The 18,787-nt window shown below is 35.2% G+C and overlaps 1 protein-coding gene across 2 annotated transcripts in view; it reads right to left on the minus strand.

The window, feature by feature from the left end:
* The window catches only part of LOC150106467 (palmitoyltransferase ZDHHC16), a 142,836-nt gene that overhangs the window by 78,380 nt on the left and 45,669 nt on the right, over window positions 1-18,787 (minus strand). The window contains exon 4 of one of the 2 annotated variants that reach the window (XM_090392463.1): window positions 6,771-6,888. The exons of the other annotated variant lie outside the window; for it this stretch is intronic. Within the exon in view, the coding sequence (XP_090248589.1) occupies window positions 6,771-6,888 (118 nt within the window). The remainder of the gene's footprint in view (window positions 1-6,770; window positions 6,889-18,787) is intronic. 2 annotated transcript variants of the gene reach the window in all.

Genomic DNA, 18,787 nt, shown 5'->3' on the forward strand with positions numbered 1-18,787 from the left:
ATATTATGTTACAAAACTGTTATAAATTAATGTTTTTGCTTCATACAGCTCACTTATCATGCTGTTCATCTCTACAATCTCGACTCACTATTGCCATAAATGGGCAACACACAAATCACTTTTCCAACTAATGGGTATGCTATTATCCATCACTATGCTGGTGTGTGTGTGGGGGGGGGAATAAGCCTCAAATCTCTTTTATCATTCTCATTTATCTTGTTGTGCTACCTAAAAATTATATCTTATGTACTATCCTATAAAATTTTACTGAGAATGTGATAAGACCACGCTTCTAATGTCATTTTTGAAAGAACATTGAAATTTGTCTTATTACCCAATCAGATCTGGAGTCCTCTATCTGAATAAAGAGAATGTAGTGGATGATTTTATGCAAAGGTAACTAAAACCATAGACCATGTGTATTATGCCTGTTAATTGTGTTAACAAGCATTCTCCAGTAATGTGTCTATTTTGTATGTGGGGGGGGGAACCCAAGCAACACGCAACAAATTAATCAAATGATGTAAAGAGAATTTTAGCCAAAGAGCAAAACAGATTATAGAGTAAATGTTCTCTCTGTCACATGGGATGTCCAAACAAACGTGCAAAATTTCCACCTTCAACATCTAAAAAAGTCAATGGGTATGCAAATAGAAATAGTAGTGACTGAAGAAACTGACACTTAGTTTCTGTTATGCACTTTAAAATATTTGTGGTTTGGAATAGTAACTATATTTCATGTAGTACTGTCATATCCTGTACACCCCTTGAGGGTACATGGCAGGAATTTGATGATGATGATGATGATATATAATATATAATAGTAATAAGTAATAGTAATTTGGGATGGTATGCAGCAAAGATATGGTGTACCGGCAACTCCATTAAGCAGCAATGTGTCACGTACAGATGCAATACATTTAGAAATGTGTACTATTCAGCAACTTTTGTATGTTCCTAGTATTCAAATAAGCTTAGTTACTTAAGAAATTTGAATATAATTTTTTCTCTGCTTACTGTTAAGATATTTGCTATAACAATAGGCATAGAAAAAATGCCTATTGTTATAGCCCAGGGATTCTCAACCTATAGTATGCGTACTACTGGTGGTACATGAGCCACTGCCTTAGTGGTACATCTAATATCTTGAATTAAATATAGTGGTACGCCACTGGAAAAGGTTGAGAATCCCTGTTATAGCCTTCTTCACGCCAGACTGTCTCCTGAGAGCTGTACCTCAAGCAAGACTACTTTATTTTAGAGCTACTACAATAAAACTTATTTTGTTTCCTTTTGCAAATATGCAGTAGGCTGTTCATTCCAGTTGTTTCTAATTACACAAAATATTTTCATCCATCTATTCAATGAACATGAAGAGATGCCCAGTGATGTCCCACCTCAGTCCTTGCTATGTGGTCCTGTTATATGCTTTTCTGAAGGCTTCAACTCTCTGAAGATCAGTCATTCCAGACACACTCAACCATCTTATCAAGAGTCTACCCCTTCCTTTTTTTTCAGGAACTTTACATTCTATTACTGTCTTGAGAAATCCATCTTCTATCCTCTCAATGTGTCCAAAGTATTTCAACTTTCTTCTATCAATATCCTTAAGGAGCCTTAAAGTTCTACTGATCCTTTCTAGCACCCATCCGTTTGTCTGCTGCCTTTCAATGTATGATATCCTCAACAGCCTTCTGTAACACAACATCTCAAAAGCAGCTATAATAAATTGAGTTTAATCCTTTATCCAAGTGTGTGCAAACAAAGTTTGCGCCTGACAGTATCTTCAGGACTGGGGTAAAGTGGTACAACACCGGGCAACTCCTTGCAGAGGTGGAGCAAGATACCAACACTCCTGTCTCAGTATCTCCTATAATGCAAAACACATCTCCTTGCGGATATGTCTAATGTTATGCATTAAGGGAAGGGCCACTACCAGGACTAGTTTCGACCTTTATTGAGGTCTCTTCAGTGGGAGCCAGGCCCAAGTGGAGATACCAAGGCAGAAGCATTAGCAAGGTCATCTCCTCCTATAGGAGCTGCCAAACGGTATGCCACCTTTTTATTAAATTACTCTAGATTTAGAGAAAGATGTCGAAAGTTTATTTTTCACTTGGTCAGACTATAATAAATTTAGTTTAATCCTTTATCCAAGTGTGTGCAAACAAAGTTTGCGCCTGAAAGTATCTTCAGGACTGTGGTAAAGTGGTACAACACCAGGCAACTCCTTGCAAAGGTATGCCACCTTTTTATTAAATTACTCTGGATTTAGAGAAAGGTGTTGAAAGTTTATTTTTCACTTGGTCAGACTATAATAAATTTAGTTTAATCCTTTATCCAAGTGTGTGCAAACATAGTTTGCGCCTGAAAGTATCTTCAGGACTGGGGTAAAGTGGTACAACACCGGGCAACTCCTTGCAAAGGTGGAGCAAGCTACCAACACTCCTATCTCAGTATCTCCCATAATGCAAAACACATCTCCTTGCGGATTTCCTATCAGATTTCTTTAGGTTCCAGGTCTCGCATCCATAAGCCACTGTTGGAAAAACAGCAGCATCCAAAATCCTCAATTCTGTTCTTGTGGTGCTAGATCCATCCTTACTGATTTCAGACAAGTCTCTGACTCTGCTGTTTTAGCCACTCCTAATCTTCTTCTGATGTCTTCTGAACAGGAATTCTTAAAATTAACAATGGATCCCAGGTACTTGAACTTCCTGACTACCTCAATTCTTTCTCCATTAAGGTACACTTGTTTCTCAGGAGCTTCCCTGTCTATATTCTTTCAAGAACCATAATCTTTGTCTTCCTAGGATTGAGATGAAGTCCTCTAATTACCTTATTTTTCACTAAATACAGTATATATTGACTGCATCTGTGTACTGTTTTTAGTGATAAAATAAAAATGTATTCTGTTTTTCTTCCATCTGTGCAATATGGTATTTGTAGGGAGAGATGTATTTCACTATATGGGTTCATTTTCATTCTAGTACTAAACTACCAATACATATCAGATGCACAAACAGAAAGCAGTTGACAAATTCTCATGTCCTGTCTAAAGGTTAAGTACAACACAAGTCAATTTGTCTCTTCCCTTTGCAAACATGTTAAGCAAATCATTTTACTTTGTTGTTTTCGACTTTCGCAGATGTTGTGTTCATCTAAGAAATAATATAAAAAAACTGTCTTCAACCATAAAGCAAAAAAATTAAAAGGATGACTAGTTTCTTTTCACCTTCCACAGTTAAGAATTTTAAAAACAAGTGAGAAAATGAGTGAAGATTTGAAAATTACTTCTGCATGGAGTACAAGTGGCTAAATTCTCAAAATAAGAGACTTAGATGCAGGACCATTGTTAGAGTATAACGCCACTCCTAAATTCAAGAAAATAAGTATATATTAAAAAAAAAAAAAAAAAAGGTTTTCTAAGACAGCATTTTGTCACCCTCCAAGTACTTTCCTAGCCACTGCCTTAGTTGTTCAGTGGATCACTATGTGATGTGCATTATGTAAATGAATAAAAGAATGCTTAGAGTGGAAAAGATGATGGACATGAAGATTTCTAAGGATGAGCAAACAATGAAGTTGCCTATAAACTGTGAAAGCAGACAGAAACAGCTATTATCTTTAAGAAAGAAAATATTATCATATTATGAAGTAACATTATAGGTAAATGTATTTTTAGTTTTCTTTTCATATCTTTTAAATCCTAAATTTTTCCTGCTAGCAAAGTACTAGTATATTTTTTGTTTTTTTAAAGCACTGGTTCAAAACACACTATTTGTTATGGTAATCTTAAAACATCAAATATTTCAGCATGAATAACTTATTCCATCTCCAGTGATGTAAAAACTAAATATCTAGTTAACAAGGTTCTTTGAATGCAGAATATACATAACAATCAACTAGCTCTTCGATATAAGTGCTACATACCTATAAACTAAAACTGCTTCTGCAGATGAGCTCGGTGTCATTGAAAAGGATTGTATGTTGGGTACCAATACCATGTTGAGCCAGACTGGACATATGCAATTCACCACATTAGATGTAATCTAATCCTCCTCTATGGAGGCAGATACTTTGACAAAAATAAATATTTTTTGGGATGTGAATCCTGTCCATGAAAAACTGAAACCTACAGTACATATCTATTAATACAGAGATTGGACTAAGAATTAGCTAATCTGGGAATCTTGCTCTAGACACCAAACATAGTGCTTTTTCAGTCACCTCGAGCCTCTAATTAGTAGGATAAGAGTCTCACATAGGACAATGAAAATCATCTGCCAACTAAAAACATTCACAAACATCCAATTTCACAGTAGGTTATGCAATGAACAAAGAAAAGAAGGATCTTTTGCATCATTCACAAGAAGCTTCATGTGATGAAGGTCAGTGCAAGGTGGGTGCAACACCTTCTCTCTAATTCAGAAGGAGCATTGTGGAACCTGTTCCTGCAAGTTTTTAGAGCTTTGCAAAGGGAATCAGAGAGAAGTGGTGGAATCCATTGTCACAGGGATGAAACCATAGTCCTTTATTATGACCCTCTTTCCAAAAGGGAATCCATGGAGTGGCACAAATCAGGCAAAGCACTGCTGAGAAAAGCCAAGGTCATTCAGCCCATCAAGAAGACCATGGCAATAATCTTTTGGGAACCATGGAATTCTCTTGATTGACTTTAAAGAAAGGAATGCCACTGTGAATGCAGAATATTATGCTTCTCTTCTGCACAAACTGCACAATGCCATCAAGGAGAAGAGATGAGGAATGCTGAGTCATGGTATTCGCCTGCTTCACAACAATGCTCCAATGCATACAGCTATTGTTGTAAAGGACTGTGACTTGAAGGAGATTGAACATCCACCCTACAGCCGAAATATAGCATCCCCGTGACGACTACTACTTCTCAAAACTGAAGAAAAACCTTAGAGGAAAAAAATTTGCAGATACAATGAGATAAAAGTTTAGCTATATCTACTGTCAGTTTCTATGATGTGTTTTTATATCAAGATTAATGGATTTTCAATTTTCAAAGGATTATATATGTTTCTTAAATATTTTAGTTTTAAATTATTTGGATAATAGACAGTGGTGGTATTGTTGTGTTGTAACAGGAGAATTAAGTAGTAGGACAGGGGGCAAGTTGTGCATGTTGTCTAAATAAATGTAGCAGAGTAGAGTTCCCCTCCATGATAAGTCCCTGGACCTATTGTAATAATAATTATTATATTTCTTTATATAATGTATTACAAATACTGTTCTCATACCACTCTCAGATGAATGAGATTCTGATTTATATATATTTTTTTAAAGTCCCCACCCACCAATTTAAAGAAATGGTGCACGTGATGTACACTGTACCAAATATAGTGTGTTTACTAAAACTGATTAAGTATATTGTTTGTATAATCATACTTCACTAACATCCTCTGAAGATAGCTAAGTGATATGTGTTTAAGTAGCTGTGCTATTTTCAACAACATCATGTGTAGAAAACACAATGTTTCATTTCCTGATATGTATCAATCAAGAAATGAGCAGGATTACAATAATACACCATACTTTACATTACATTACATTACAAGTTTTTTTTATTATTAATGTTCTTACAAATTGATGTGCTTGTTTAGCATGCTGCATTTGCTAGGTCTTTAATCAGATCTTCTTTAAACCTTTCTACCTGGATCTTTTTGCATCAAACAATTTTTTTTCCCTAATTAGTCATCTCCTATTTATAAAACTGCCTATTACCTAAGAACAACTTGCTGCAAAATGCTATAATGATAATAGAAAGAATAACATTTTTGGCACAAATATTATCACAAATGAGATAATACTATGCCTTACTTCATGAAATATACATCTGCTATATTATCTGTAGACTGGTCCCTCCCTCCCTCCCCTTCTTCCTTTGCTATTTTCTTCTCTTCTTGCTCCTTATCCCCAATGCTATTAGAGTATTCGAGGGTTAGGGGTGAATCTTTTCTATCTTGCTATGTTATTTCATCTTATGCAGCCACCGAAGGGGACAAGCTGGCCCCAATAGGTACCGGTCCTAAGCCCAGATAAATGGGTTGATGTCAGGAAGGGCATCTGGTTGTAAAACTTCACTGCCAGCTCTAGCTATGATCAAATGACAGTGACCCTACTTAAGTTGGGAAAAGCTGCAGAAGAAGAAGAAGATAAGGCATGAGTTTATGAATGCAATCCAGAGACAAAGCAAATATCATCATAATGGAAGATCACTTCAGCCAGAGAAAACAAAGCATTTTAGAAATTTCTTCTAAGGCCAGAACATGAATCAGACTGTCTACAGAACAACTTCCTAACACATCTCAGTTCATTGGAACCAACAAATTGTTTGCACCACAATGAATCATGCCATGCAGTCCAGGATGTGTAATAATTCTTAACCAGGTGCAACACCTGGTTCTCTATGAAGTTCAACACCTGCCAGACTAGATTAGGTCCCTTTATCACAACTTCTTCCTCAGGTTAAAAAGCATCTTGATGAGGAAATGATTAAGACATCTGGAATGTATACAGCTGAATACAATATGATAACAGCATTTCAAAAGTGCTTGACTTCATGCACATTATTAAATAAATTTTACAGAAATCAGCCTTATATAACAGTTCATAAATTTTAAGAAAATTTTTAAGAAAATTAAAAATTAAGTTTTTTCTAATTTAAAAAATAATTTTTTTTTTCAAGAACACAAGTTAGCTATGCACTGAGAGGAATGCAATTTATTGAGTAAACCAAAGGATACGGCAGTGGTGATCCATTTTTAATATACATCTATTACAAACACTACAGTGATGAGTTCTAGGAGGCTTTGGAGATATACATTTTTTACAAATTGAAACAGCTTCTGGAATGAGTGCACCCTTAATATAAAATAAAATTCTGATATTAGCTAATCATTTGAAACAAGGAGCAATTAAACATTAGGAAAAGATTAACTTAGTGATCCAAAGAATAGTGATTTAAAATTTGGACTTAGTGGAAAAAAAGTAGCAGCAATACCATAAATCACTATAGCAGGCAATTTGAAATTACAGATGAAGCAATGATAGCACACCCATTCATTTGGCACAGTGACATCTGTGTCTGTGACAAGTACATCATTTACTTGAAAGTAGTCAGTAAAGTGTTTAAAAAACTAAAGCAATGCATGTGGATTAAAATAAAAGCAGCATCATGCTTGTATACTGATGTACATATGGTTTATATAAAGTTAGTGGAATGAAAGCCCTGTTATAAATATTTAATGAACTCTTGCTGAATAAGTAAAAGACTTTCACAGCAACTGCAAAATTATCCACTGTTGGCAAAACACAGAGATATTCAACAGAATCTATTATATATCTGACTTGACAGAAGTAAGAAAGAGAATTTTCTATTTTCTTGCCATCTTTGTACTAAAATGAAAGCACCTCTCCAAAGTAAATATTTTCAGCAAACAGAAAATCTTTCATATCACAGTGTCCCTTGTGAGTATTCAGAACCACTTGTTTTGAGATGGTATTTAATGGTGAACAGAGGTTATCTGGTTAGCAGGCAACTATAAGGGTAAAAAAAAAAAAAAACTCACTACCAGTACTTTTTACTCAGCCCTCTTAAGAGTATATTTCATCATCATCAAATTCCTGACATGTACCCTCAAGGGGTGTACAGGATATGATAGTACCACATGAAAAACTTACATCATTACTAACTTCCTATCTACAATTTTCCTCGAAATCAGTCTATTACTTGTCAAGACTCCAATATTATCATTATCAGATCTTATATTACTATCATCTAAGGAACAATGTACCGTATCAATCCACCTATATCTTGGTCTTCATCGGGGTCATTTTCCTGCCAACCTGGCAGAGAACACTTGTTTTGCTAATCTTTCCTCGTCCATTCTGTTTAAGTGACCATACCACCTGAGATTAGCTGTGCGAACGCACTCCTGGATGCCGACGTCAAGTTCTTTCCTAATATCCTCGTTTTTAATACGACATTGCCATTGATGACATCTGTTCACGCCCCTAATCTTTCTCAGGACTCTCATATCTGTGGTCTCTAGTCTTTGGTCAAGTGTTTTGCTTCTGACCCAGCTCTCAGATCCATAAGTTAAAACTGGTTTGAACACTGTCTTGTATACAGCTAATTTCGTCTTCTGACTAATTTCTCTCTTATTCCATATGAATTTACTCATATTGACTGCCTACCATACCAGCTTTGTTGATTCGGTTGTCTATTTCCATATTTAATTTACCATCTTCACTAAAAATCGTGCCTAAGTAGCTGAAATGTTTTACTTGTTCCACAGGTTCCCCATTCACAACGCAGTTGACATTTTCAACAATTCTACCTATTTTCATTATCTTTGTCTTTTTAATGCTGACCTTCATACCATATCTATTACAACAGTTATTCCGTTTAGTCAGGGAATCTTGCAAACTTGTAGCGGATTTATTTAGAAGTATAACATTGCCTGCATAAAGCAAAGAACTGACATTAACATCTCCAATTCTGATATCATGTTTAATACCACTTTCCTTCATAATGTGATCCATATAGATAATGAATAACAGATGGGATAATGTACGTCCTTCATCGAGAATGTTTAATACCACTTTCCTTCATAATGTGATCCATATAGATAATGAATAACAGAGGGGATAATGTACGTCCTTGTCTCACACCAGATTTAACATTAAACCATCTTCCTGTACTTCCTTCAATTCTAACTGCTGACTTACAACTCAAATAAAGACTAAGTATTGCTTGATATAATGCCCCATTGACACCATATAACTGTAGCGTACTGAATAGCTTCTCTCTTGGCACCTTGTCATATACCTTTTCCAAATCGACAAAACTTAAATACAGATCTTTGTTATATTCCCATGATTTCTCAACAATTTGTTGTAAAATGAAGATCTGATCCTGACAGCCTCTATTTTCTGAATCCAGCTTGTTCTTCACCAAGCTTTTCTTCCATAATTCTTTTCAATCATTTCTCAAGTATACTTGCATAGATCTTGGGAGGAACACTCAGTAGGGAAATACCTCTGTAATTCTCACATTCAGTTTTATTTCCCTTTTTACATATGGGCACTATTAGAGCTCTACTCCAATCATCGAGAATTCGTCCCTGTGTCCAGGCTTTCTGAACTATGCAGTGCAGTCACTGTAAGACTTTTATACCACCATACTTCAGCATTTCTGGTCGAATATTATCTACTCCTGCTGCCTTTCCACATTTCAAGCCTTTGATGGCTTTTTCTATATCGAGTATGGATATGTTTTCCTGACTGTATGCCTGTTGAGTGTTTTTACCACTGTGCTATCACTGCTTGTTTCATTTAGCAATTTTTCAAAGTAATTACTCCATACTTCAAGGATATCTTTTTCTTCTGTTTTCATGTCACCTTTATCATCTCTAATTCCTTTTACAGCACTCTTTCCTCCATTCCTAAGCTTCTTCAACAACCTCCAGAATATTTTGCCACCTTCTTGATATTTATTTTCTATATTCTTTCCAAAGTCCTCCCATGACTTTTGTTTAGCTAGTTTTAAACAGTGTTTCGCTTTCTTACATTTGTCTCGGTGTTCTCTAAGAGCAAAAGCTGACTTATTTGCCAGGAACTTTTGATATGATTTCTTCTTTTCCTTCACTGCCTCTTTAACTTCCTGTGTCCACCATGGAGTTCTGATTTTTCTATCCTTGCAGACAACCTCACCACATGCATCTCTGGCTGAATCAATCAGGGTTTTCTTCAAGGTTTGGTTCCTGTTCTCAAACTCTTTCAATTTTTCTTCAATAATCTTTGTGTATGTTAGTCAACATTTCACATCTGAGAGCTGCTCAACTTTTATTCGCTTTAAAACTTTCTTACATGTTATTCTTTTCAATATGAAATTCAATTTTATCCTGTTCAAGACTAAATAGTGATCGCTTCCAATTTCAAATCCTCTGTATGCTCTGGTGTCCTGCAACAGGGAAAAAACATCACTATCAATAATAACATAGTCCATGAGACTTTTCTTATTCTCTTCTCTCCATGTGAATTTGTGCACGTTTTTATGTTGAACATGATGTTAGTAATAACCAGTCCATGTCCTGAGCAGAAATCCAACAGGTATTTTCCATTATTATTAGCTTTGCTCTTTTCTCCAAATTTTCCCAAAATAATTTTGCATGTCTATCAATCATTTCCTACTCTGCTATTCAGATCTCCAAGAAGGACCAACTTTTCCTTTTTCATTGTGTCAGTTGCTTTTTCTAAAGCATCAAAAAATTCCTCCACTTCTACCTTAGTTGAATCTTCTGTGGGACCATAGCCACAAATAAGTCTCATTGTCCAGTTCCCCATTCTCATATTTGCCCACATCACTCTACTTGAAACTGCCTGCCATTCAAGAAGATTATCCTCGTATTTTGTGTTAAATATTATGGCTACTCCTTAATATTTAACACAAATATTAAGCAGTAGCCAAAATATTATGGCTACTCCTTAATATAACACAAAATAACACAAAAAAACTCATTGCCTGAATATAACATTTTGTATTTATTGCTCAGAAAGATCTCACCAGTTTTTGTCTTTTTTGTTTCAGTCACCCCTATTATGTCGATCTAGTACTTATCTAATTTCTCAGTTAGCTCCATTTCTTCGCCATTCAGGCTTCTTATGTTGATAGTACCGATCTTTAACTCTGGTGATGTTGAGCTGTTTTCAGATTTGTTCCAGCAACTGACTTTTCGCTGTTCACCCTGGTTCCCTGGCGAAAACAACAGGGGCCTTGTTTAACCAGTTTAACTTTTTTGGTGATGTTGAGTTGAGGTGTGCTTTCAGATTTGTTCCAGTAGCTGACTTTTCGTTGTTCGCCCTGGTTTCCTGGCGAAAACTACGGGGGCCTTGTTTAACCGGGTGATGCCTCAGCCGGCATGAAATTTTGTCATGTTGTACCATCATTTTTTATTTTGGTTTAACCAATAAGAATACAATTTGGTCAGCTAAATCCCAAATTGCCAGCCCATCCTCGTTCGTTCAGTATCCGGGTAGATAACCAACAGGGTGCACCAGGAAAAGGTGAGGATTGGACATTAGGTCAGAAGCCCTGGTCGGTTCTCCGCATTCCTTTAAAGGCTATGTGGAGGTCTCCTCTCAGTTATACAGCTTTGACCCTTAAACACCCCCAAGAGTATATTTAGTGTTATTTAATAGCTAAGAACCATATATTATAAAATTACATTTTTTCCAAACAACTAAAAATGATAATTCTTTGAAACTATGATACATATAATGAATATGTACATGAGAGTTTTTTTTTATAAGTATATTAAAATAACTACTTTTGATCAGCTTATTAAACTAGAAAATAGCCAGGAGATTGGATTTTTATGCGTGTGATGATGCAATAAATCCATCTAGATGCAAGAAGGGTGGGATGAGTATTGAGCAAATGTTATGACTAATTGCTTTGACAAAAGATCAGAAGGTTTGGCTGCCATTTGGACACAGTGCAAATTTCTGCTTGATGGTTTACTTGCAGTTTTGGACTTTGATACAAGCATTAAAGGAGTTGGAGTTCTTGATGAAAGCCAGTAATTCATTTGTATAGCCATGGCACATCTTTTGAAGAACTGAGAATGGCAGTTTAGAGCAGAATGATGAATATGTTTCTATACCAGAAAGGATTACTTCAGTGATAAGTTCAGTGCAGATTTTAGCTTAGAAGGCCAAAAACAATAGTTCAACCATGGGAATGAGGCAAAAAAACTCTAAGGTCATTCCACTTGGCACTGTTAAATTACCATAAAACTCTTGATTGAGAGAGAGAGAGTGGCTATGTCAGCATTGTTTAATGGGGATTGATGGATTTTATTTTTTTATGGTGCAGAGACATTAAAGGTCCTACTGCACCAGGAAATAGGTCACAGTAGTATATATGCTAATTGGTTAGTAGGACAATCACAAACATGCATGCTGTTGACAGGATTTGAACCTGCAGCTCATTGGCTGGAGAGCAGATATGCTAACCACTTGCCAAGGCCAGCATTCCATGAGAAAAGAGATAAGCACTAGATTGAATTACTTAGAGGACATCCAACATTTGCAGTGTATTTGGAATTACTAGTAAGGAAGCGATCTTCGGTGTTTGAGGAGTGGCTAGGTTATCTGGTATCCTGGAAGGCATGTGAATGATTTGTGTAAGGTCATTAGTGATGGCAAATGTCTCAGGATCTTTGTCTGCTCAGTCTGTGCAATGAGAGGAGGAAAGCTAGATGGTTTTATGAGCATTACCGAAGTAATGCTCACAAAAATTATTTCCATAATTTTTGACAAAAATTATGGAAATTCTATTTCCATATTTTTCTATTATGAAAGTGAGAGTGGAGAGGAAGTCAGAGTTCATAGTGGTTGGTGGCATTGAAAGATTGACAGAGTTAGCAAATGGACTGGGTGTAACAGATTTTCAGCCAGAGAAAGCCAAAGTTAGGAAATTCTAGGCCAGATGCCCTCTGGCATGATATATCAAAGTTAATATGTGCACTGGTGCACCTTTGGGTTGAAAAGAATCAAAGAGTGTATAATTGTGAAAGCTGAGATGAACAGGGAAAGAGGGAGCTGAAATTTTTACCAAGAAACGTAGGTTTGCAGAATGAATATGGAAGTGAACACTATTGAATTTGGAAATGAGACCACATATTTATGGATTTGGAAGGCTTGCATAGGTTATGCACATTTCCTATGCAATGACTATATACTGGTTTCCACAATAGCTGATAGTACTAATATTCCTTTTTTTTTTTTTTTTGTAATCAATGATCCATCCATCACTTTGGCACTTTTCTGCTAGTTATCCACATCATTCCCACTAAGTGAAAGTAAGGTTTGGTTGGGCTTGTACACTCAACTGTGTGTGTATGTGTGTGTGGAGGGGGGGGTAATAATAACACCATTATTAAACCTGATATGTTTATCGGTCACTTTTACAAGCACAGGAAGTTTTTTTTTCTTTTTCTTTTGTGTGGGTCAAAAGCAGTGGTATCTTATGATTTTTCTGGAATCAAATTTGAAAAATCTGGCTAATTTAACGATATATAATGATGTTTATAATCATCATCAAATTCCTGATATGTACCCTCAAGGGGTGTAGAGGATATGATAGTACTACATGAAAAACTTACACCACCACTAACTTCCTATCTACAATTTTCCTCCAAATCAATCTGTTACCTGTCAAGATATCAACCTTATCAGATCTTATATTTCTGTCTTCTAAGGCAAATTTTACTGTCTTGGTCTTCCTCTGGGTCTTTTTTTTCCTGCCAACCTGGCAGAGAACATTTGTTTTGCTAATCTTTCCTCTCCCATTCTGTTTAAGTGACAATGCCACCTGAGACTAGCTCTGCTAACACATTCCTGAATGTTAACAATGTTTATAATCTTTCTCAGGACTCACATATCTGTGGTGTCTAGTCTTCGGTTAAGTGATTTATTTCTAACCCAGCTCTCAGATCCATAAGTTAAAATTGGCTTGAATACTGTGTTGTATACAGCTAATTTAGTCTTTTCACTAATTTCTCTCTTATTCCATATAAATTTATTCAGTTGACTTCCAACCATACCATCTTTGTTGATTCTGTTGTCTATTTCCATATTTAATTTCCCATCTTCACTAAAAATTGTGCCTAAGTAGCTAAATTGTTTTACTTGTTCTATAGGTTCTCCATTCACAACGAAGTTGATATTTTCAATGTTTCAGTCGATTTTTATTGAAGAAAAGAGCTTTGCTCTTTTCTTCAAATTTTCCCAAAAGATTTTTGTGTCTGACAATCATTTCCTACTCTGCTAGGAAATTACTGTCATAGGCACAATTAAGTCTCATTGTCCAGTTCCCCAATCTGATATTTGTCCACATAACTCTACTTGATACTGCCTACCATTCAAGAAGATTAGCCTCATATTTAGTGTTGAATACTATAATATTCCTTTGATTGTCATTGCCTGAGGGGGGGGGGGGGGCCTTCAAACTTGTTCACCATTATTAAACCTGACATGTTCATCAGTATGTAACAGGTCACTTTCACAAGACACAGGAAGCTTTTTTTTCTATCTTTTTCTTTTGTTTGTGGATCCAAAGCAGTGGTATCTTATGATTTTTCTGGAATCAAATTTGCAATCTTTGGCTAACTCAATGATATATAATGTGATGTTTATCATTATTCTTAAAAGCAGGAAAGTAATATTTTCATCTCTCTTAGAATCAACATTTATTAATCATTTAAAAAATTTATTACTTAGTGGTGGTCTGAACCTCTTGGGTTTATGTTGCTACTTTGGTTTAAATATTAGAAAATCAATCAGCAAGCTTCTTTTTTTTTTTTTTTTTTTTTGCTGTTGTTGTTATGGAGTTCTATAAACAAAAAAGCTTACTTAATATATTTTTAAATTTAAAAAAAAATTGACATTATTAATCCAAATGTTTCATTTCTGTTAATCACAGATGTTAAAAATATAAAAAAGTATACGAAAATAAACTAACCCATGAACAGAAACAAATAAAAAAAAAAAAAAAAAAAAGCTCTTTCCAAGAAAACAATCCACTTACTTTCTTTGCATTCATGATCTTAACTGCAATATAATTGACATATCATCACTTACAGAGATATCTAAAACCCACTATGTGTTTTTTTTTTTACAGTTCACCTGAACATTCTTAACTACACTCTGCATGATTCCCTATGTCACAAGGATGGAGACAGCCCTTTTGTCAAATATTACATATGTGTCAAAAAATGGCAATCTTGAATCACTTCTTCTCATCATCTCATTGCTCTCCAAATTCTAATAATCACTCTGGACTTTTTTTTCTTCCTTATTTGCCTTAGAAGCCTGTCCAAATGCTCAAATGAATGCCTTTCTTGGTAATTTCAATGCTCACAACTCTGTTTTTCTTTCTCCATTTCTGCTAATCAAGCCAAAAGAGTTGCAGATGTCTGCCATTAGCAACAATCTTTCACAAATTATATCTGTTCTCTGCCCACTAGAATACATGATACTCCTCTCTACTCAATCAACATCTTGGATCTCTTCTTAATCAGTTCTGATAAATATTATATAGATATCAGGTCAATCCATAAAACTTGTCCAGGTTTTCTTCTCTAGAAAACATCTTTCACCCAACACTATCAGACTTGTGTTTGTCACTACAATTCCAACAAACAGGATGACCTGCAGAATTTCTGCTCCTTTCCTTGGACTGATTACTGTTTTTGCTATCCTGACCTAAACACCTGCTCAAATACAAGCCTTCTTTCTCCCCCCCCCCAAAAAAACTACCATTATCCTTGGTTCTCAACACTTGTACCAGGGTGTGTATCAGCATATTACAAGTTGAATTCTTTTCATGGACCACCATAGTACATTTGGTTTAGAAATTGTTCAAAACCAAAACTCCAGCATCACACTCAGTTTACACCACACACACACACACACAGTAGCTGAATGTAGAAGTGCAGAAAACTTGTCTCCTGCTCAAACAGCGTTGGGTCTTATAGTTCCACCATCATGGATGGTGCAACTTTTGCTCATCCATGTTTCCACCTCTCTCTCTAACATCCACAAGGTACTACTGTAACAATTTCCAAAGACAATGCTACCCTGGTTTCATTATTCTCCTCCAACTCTTATGATGATCAAGACAAAACCCTCCATGTTACCAAGAACTACTCAATACATTTATCTTGTAGTCTTTCACCAGAAAAATAACAGAAGAATCTTGAACATCTTAAATATTAACAGATCTTCTGATTACAACTCTTCCCCCCCCCCAAAAAAATAGTACTGAGAACTCATTTCCTCTAAATTAAGGGCTCTAGATAATTATTACAACTTTTTAAACTAGGGTGACTAACTCTCCCGTATTTCCCAGGAACTCCCATATTTTAGCTAATTTTTTTGGATTATTCCTTGCTCCTGTATTGATCTTCAAATACTCCCGTATTTTTTATAATCAATCATGGTCGTTAATTTTTCAGTGTATATTATAACTACAAAATACAATTTGACACTAATATCAATAGTTTGGAAAATTCTAATCGATACAATTCTGTTTCGGCAACACATGGATACACGAATATACATGGGTGTTCCGGCAAAGATGTTATATCGTTGCATTGATCTTGTAACCTTTGGCTCCCTTTTAATAATCGATACCCATTTGGAATAATCAAATCGTTGGTAGCGATTTTTGATATACACTTCCGGATTTTATTTGTCTGTTTCCTATCTTGCGTTCTTACCAGCCATTGTGTCTGCATTCATTCTCAAAGTATTTTCAGTATCCTTAAACATTGAGTGCCATAGTATATTTTCATGATGGATAGTGATGGTGAAACAGAAAGTAATAATGTAAAAATGCCACCAAAAAAAGAAATGTAAATATTTGTGTGTTTATTCTGAAGAAATGGGAAGAACAGTACTCATGGCTAAAACCCGTGCCATGCAACGTTCACAAAGCTAGAATGTTGCTTGCAGTCATTATTATCCCCATTGGCAAATACTGAAGTCACATTTACATAATATACAAGTAACATCAGTATCGCCAATGGGGATAATAATGACTGCAAGCAACATTCTAGCACTGAAGGACGTAAACAGAGAGAGAAAGATGTGAAGATTTCTTCGAATTTGAACCTCTTTTTTCGGTAACACAAGGAAGGACTTAAACAACACTGCAGATGAGCTAGCGTTAGTTTTTCACACTGTAAAACACAACATCAGTCATAGAAGCATGAACTGCGCAAATAAGCAATCAAGGGACATTTTCTATGACTCGAATTTGGCCAAGAAGATTTCATGTGGTCGAACAAAGGCAGAAGCATTGTGAAAAATGTTCTGGCTCCAAGAAGTGTGCAGGACTTTATTGATGTTTTAAAAGATCCTTCAAAAACCAGAAACTTTTTTTCAATCGCAACTGATGCCTCGAACCATAAAAATAGAAAGATGCTTCCTCTAAAAAATAGGCTGCTGGACTTCATTGAGCAAGCTGATGAGACAGCTAACTCCATTTATAGCATGATAAAGTCTTCCCTTGATGAGCACAATTTAGATATAAAAAATGTTACTTCATATTTTGCAGATAATGCACACGTGATTTACAGGAAACATAATTCTGTAATGAAGCTGCTCACAGAAGACAATGAAAACATAGTTAAAGCAAACTGCTGCAATCATATTTTGCATAATGCAACCAAACATGCCTCTGATGGATTGGATATTGATGTTGAAATGATAGTTTTAAAAATTTATGGACACTTTGCAGTATCTGCAAAAAGAAGGGAAGAATTAAAATCATTCTTTGATTTTCTTGAAGCAGAATGGTCTGAAATTCTTCGTCATGTTCCAGTATAATGCAATGTGGCTTTCTTTGACATCAGTTGTAGATAGGTTAATAAAGAACTGGTTACCCATTAAGAGTTATTTTAAAAGTATCAACGACTGTCCAAAAATCTTGAAAAAACAATTCGGTGATGAGGATCCAGAAAAGGAGTGTGTTGTTGAAGTATACCTTAATTTTTTTTTTTCCAACACTGGTGCTATACCAAGCTTCCAAATCCCTTGAAACTGCAGATCTTAGTATCATCGAATGCTACAGTATAATGCAATGTTTAGGTAGTAAAATTCAACAGAGGATAAAGGACAGTTTTTTTGGTAATGCCACTGGAAAGATTTTGAACTGTATGACCCCCAGCCCTACCACAAAAAAAAAAAAAAAAAAAAAAAAAAAAAAAAAAAAAATTAAAGATGATTTTGTTAGTTTTTACTGTTCATTGTACAAGTATATTTCCAAGAATTTTGATTTACCTGATGCAAATCCCATCCATTGTCTTGTGTCCCTAAATTTGGACAGTGAACTTTCTTTCAGGCATTTGCGCAAGCCATTGTTCAACAATTTCATATTGATATTGTAAATGAAAACAATCTGTATCAAGAGTTTTGTAGTGCAATGAGTATTGTGAATATGGTGAAATCAGGAAATACTGAACAAAAGTGGGTGAATATATTTACTTAATTAAATAACAAGAAAATCAATGTTCCAAATCTTGGTAAAATTTTAGGCTTTGTGTTAAGTATTCCAGGCTCATATGTCCACACTGAGAGAATGTTCTCAATGATGAACAATAAATGGACAGATCAGAGAAATCAAAGTAGCTTAGAATTAATTAAATTACAACTAATGGTACTGATCAATTTTGATTATGATTGTAAAGAGTTTTTGCAGTTTGCACAAGGAAACGAGAAAATCAAAGCTGCTGCAGCATCGGTTGATAAATATAAATAAGTTTAATCTAAGAAGTATGGATAAGTATAAATGTTTAAAATTATATTAAATATTTTGATGTGCTATAATTTAAATTGCTACTTGTATATTTTAAATATAAACCAACCTATCAATTAATGTAGGATTCACGTCCCAAAAATTTCGCTGAAATTTGTGGTGATCCAATCTCCCTTATTTTCACGTTCAAAAGTTGGTCACCCTATTTTATACTCACCTGGAATCTAATTTCCAACTTGGAAAAAAAAAAGTTTATATTCAAGCCATTCCAAAGAAAAGAGATAAATGTCAACCATCAAACTTTGTTCTCACTGCAGTCGCATCAGCTTTATCAAAAATAATGGAAAAAGTCATCAACAGTCAACACTATCTGGAACTACTGATAGGGATTCTGCAACTTCTGATCAATAGCAGACCTCCATACCAACATCATCC

Source organism: Typopeltis vanoorti, chromosome 5 (assembly GCF_054136105.1).
Source record: "Typopeltis vanoorti isolate ZY-2024b chromosome 5, IOZ_Tvanoo_1.0, whole genome shotgun sequence".
NCBI classification, from domain to species: Eukaryota; Metazoa; Arthropoda; class Arachnida; order Uropygi; family Thelyphonidae; genus Typopeltis; species Typopeltis vanoorti.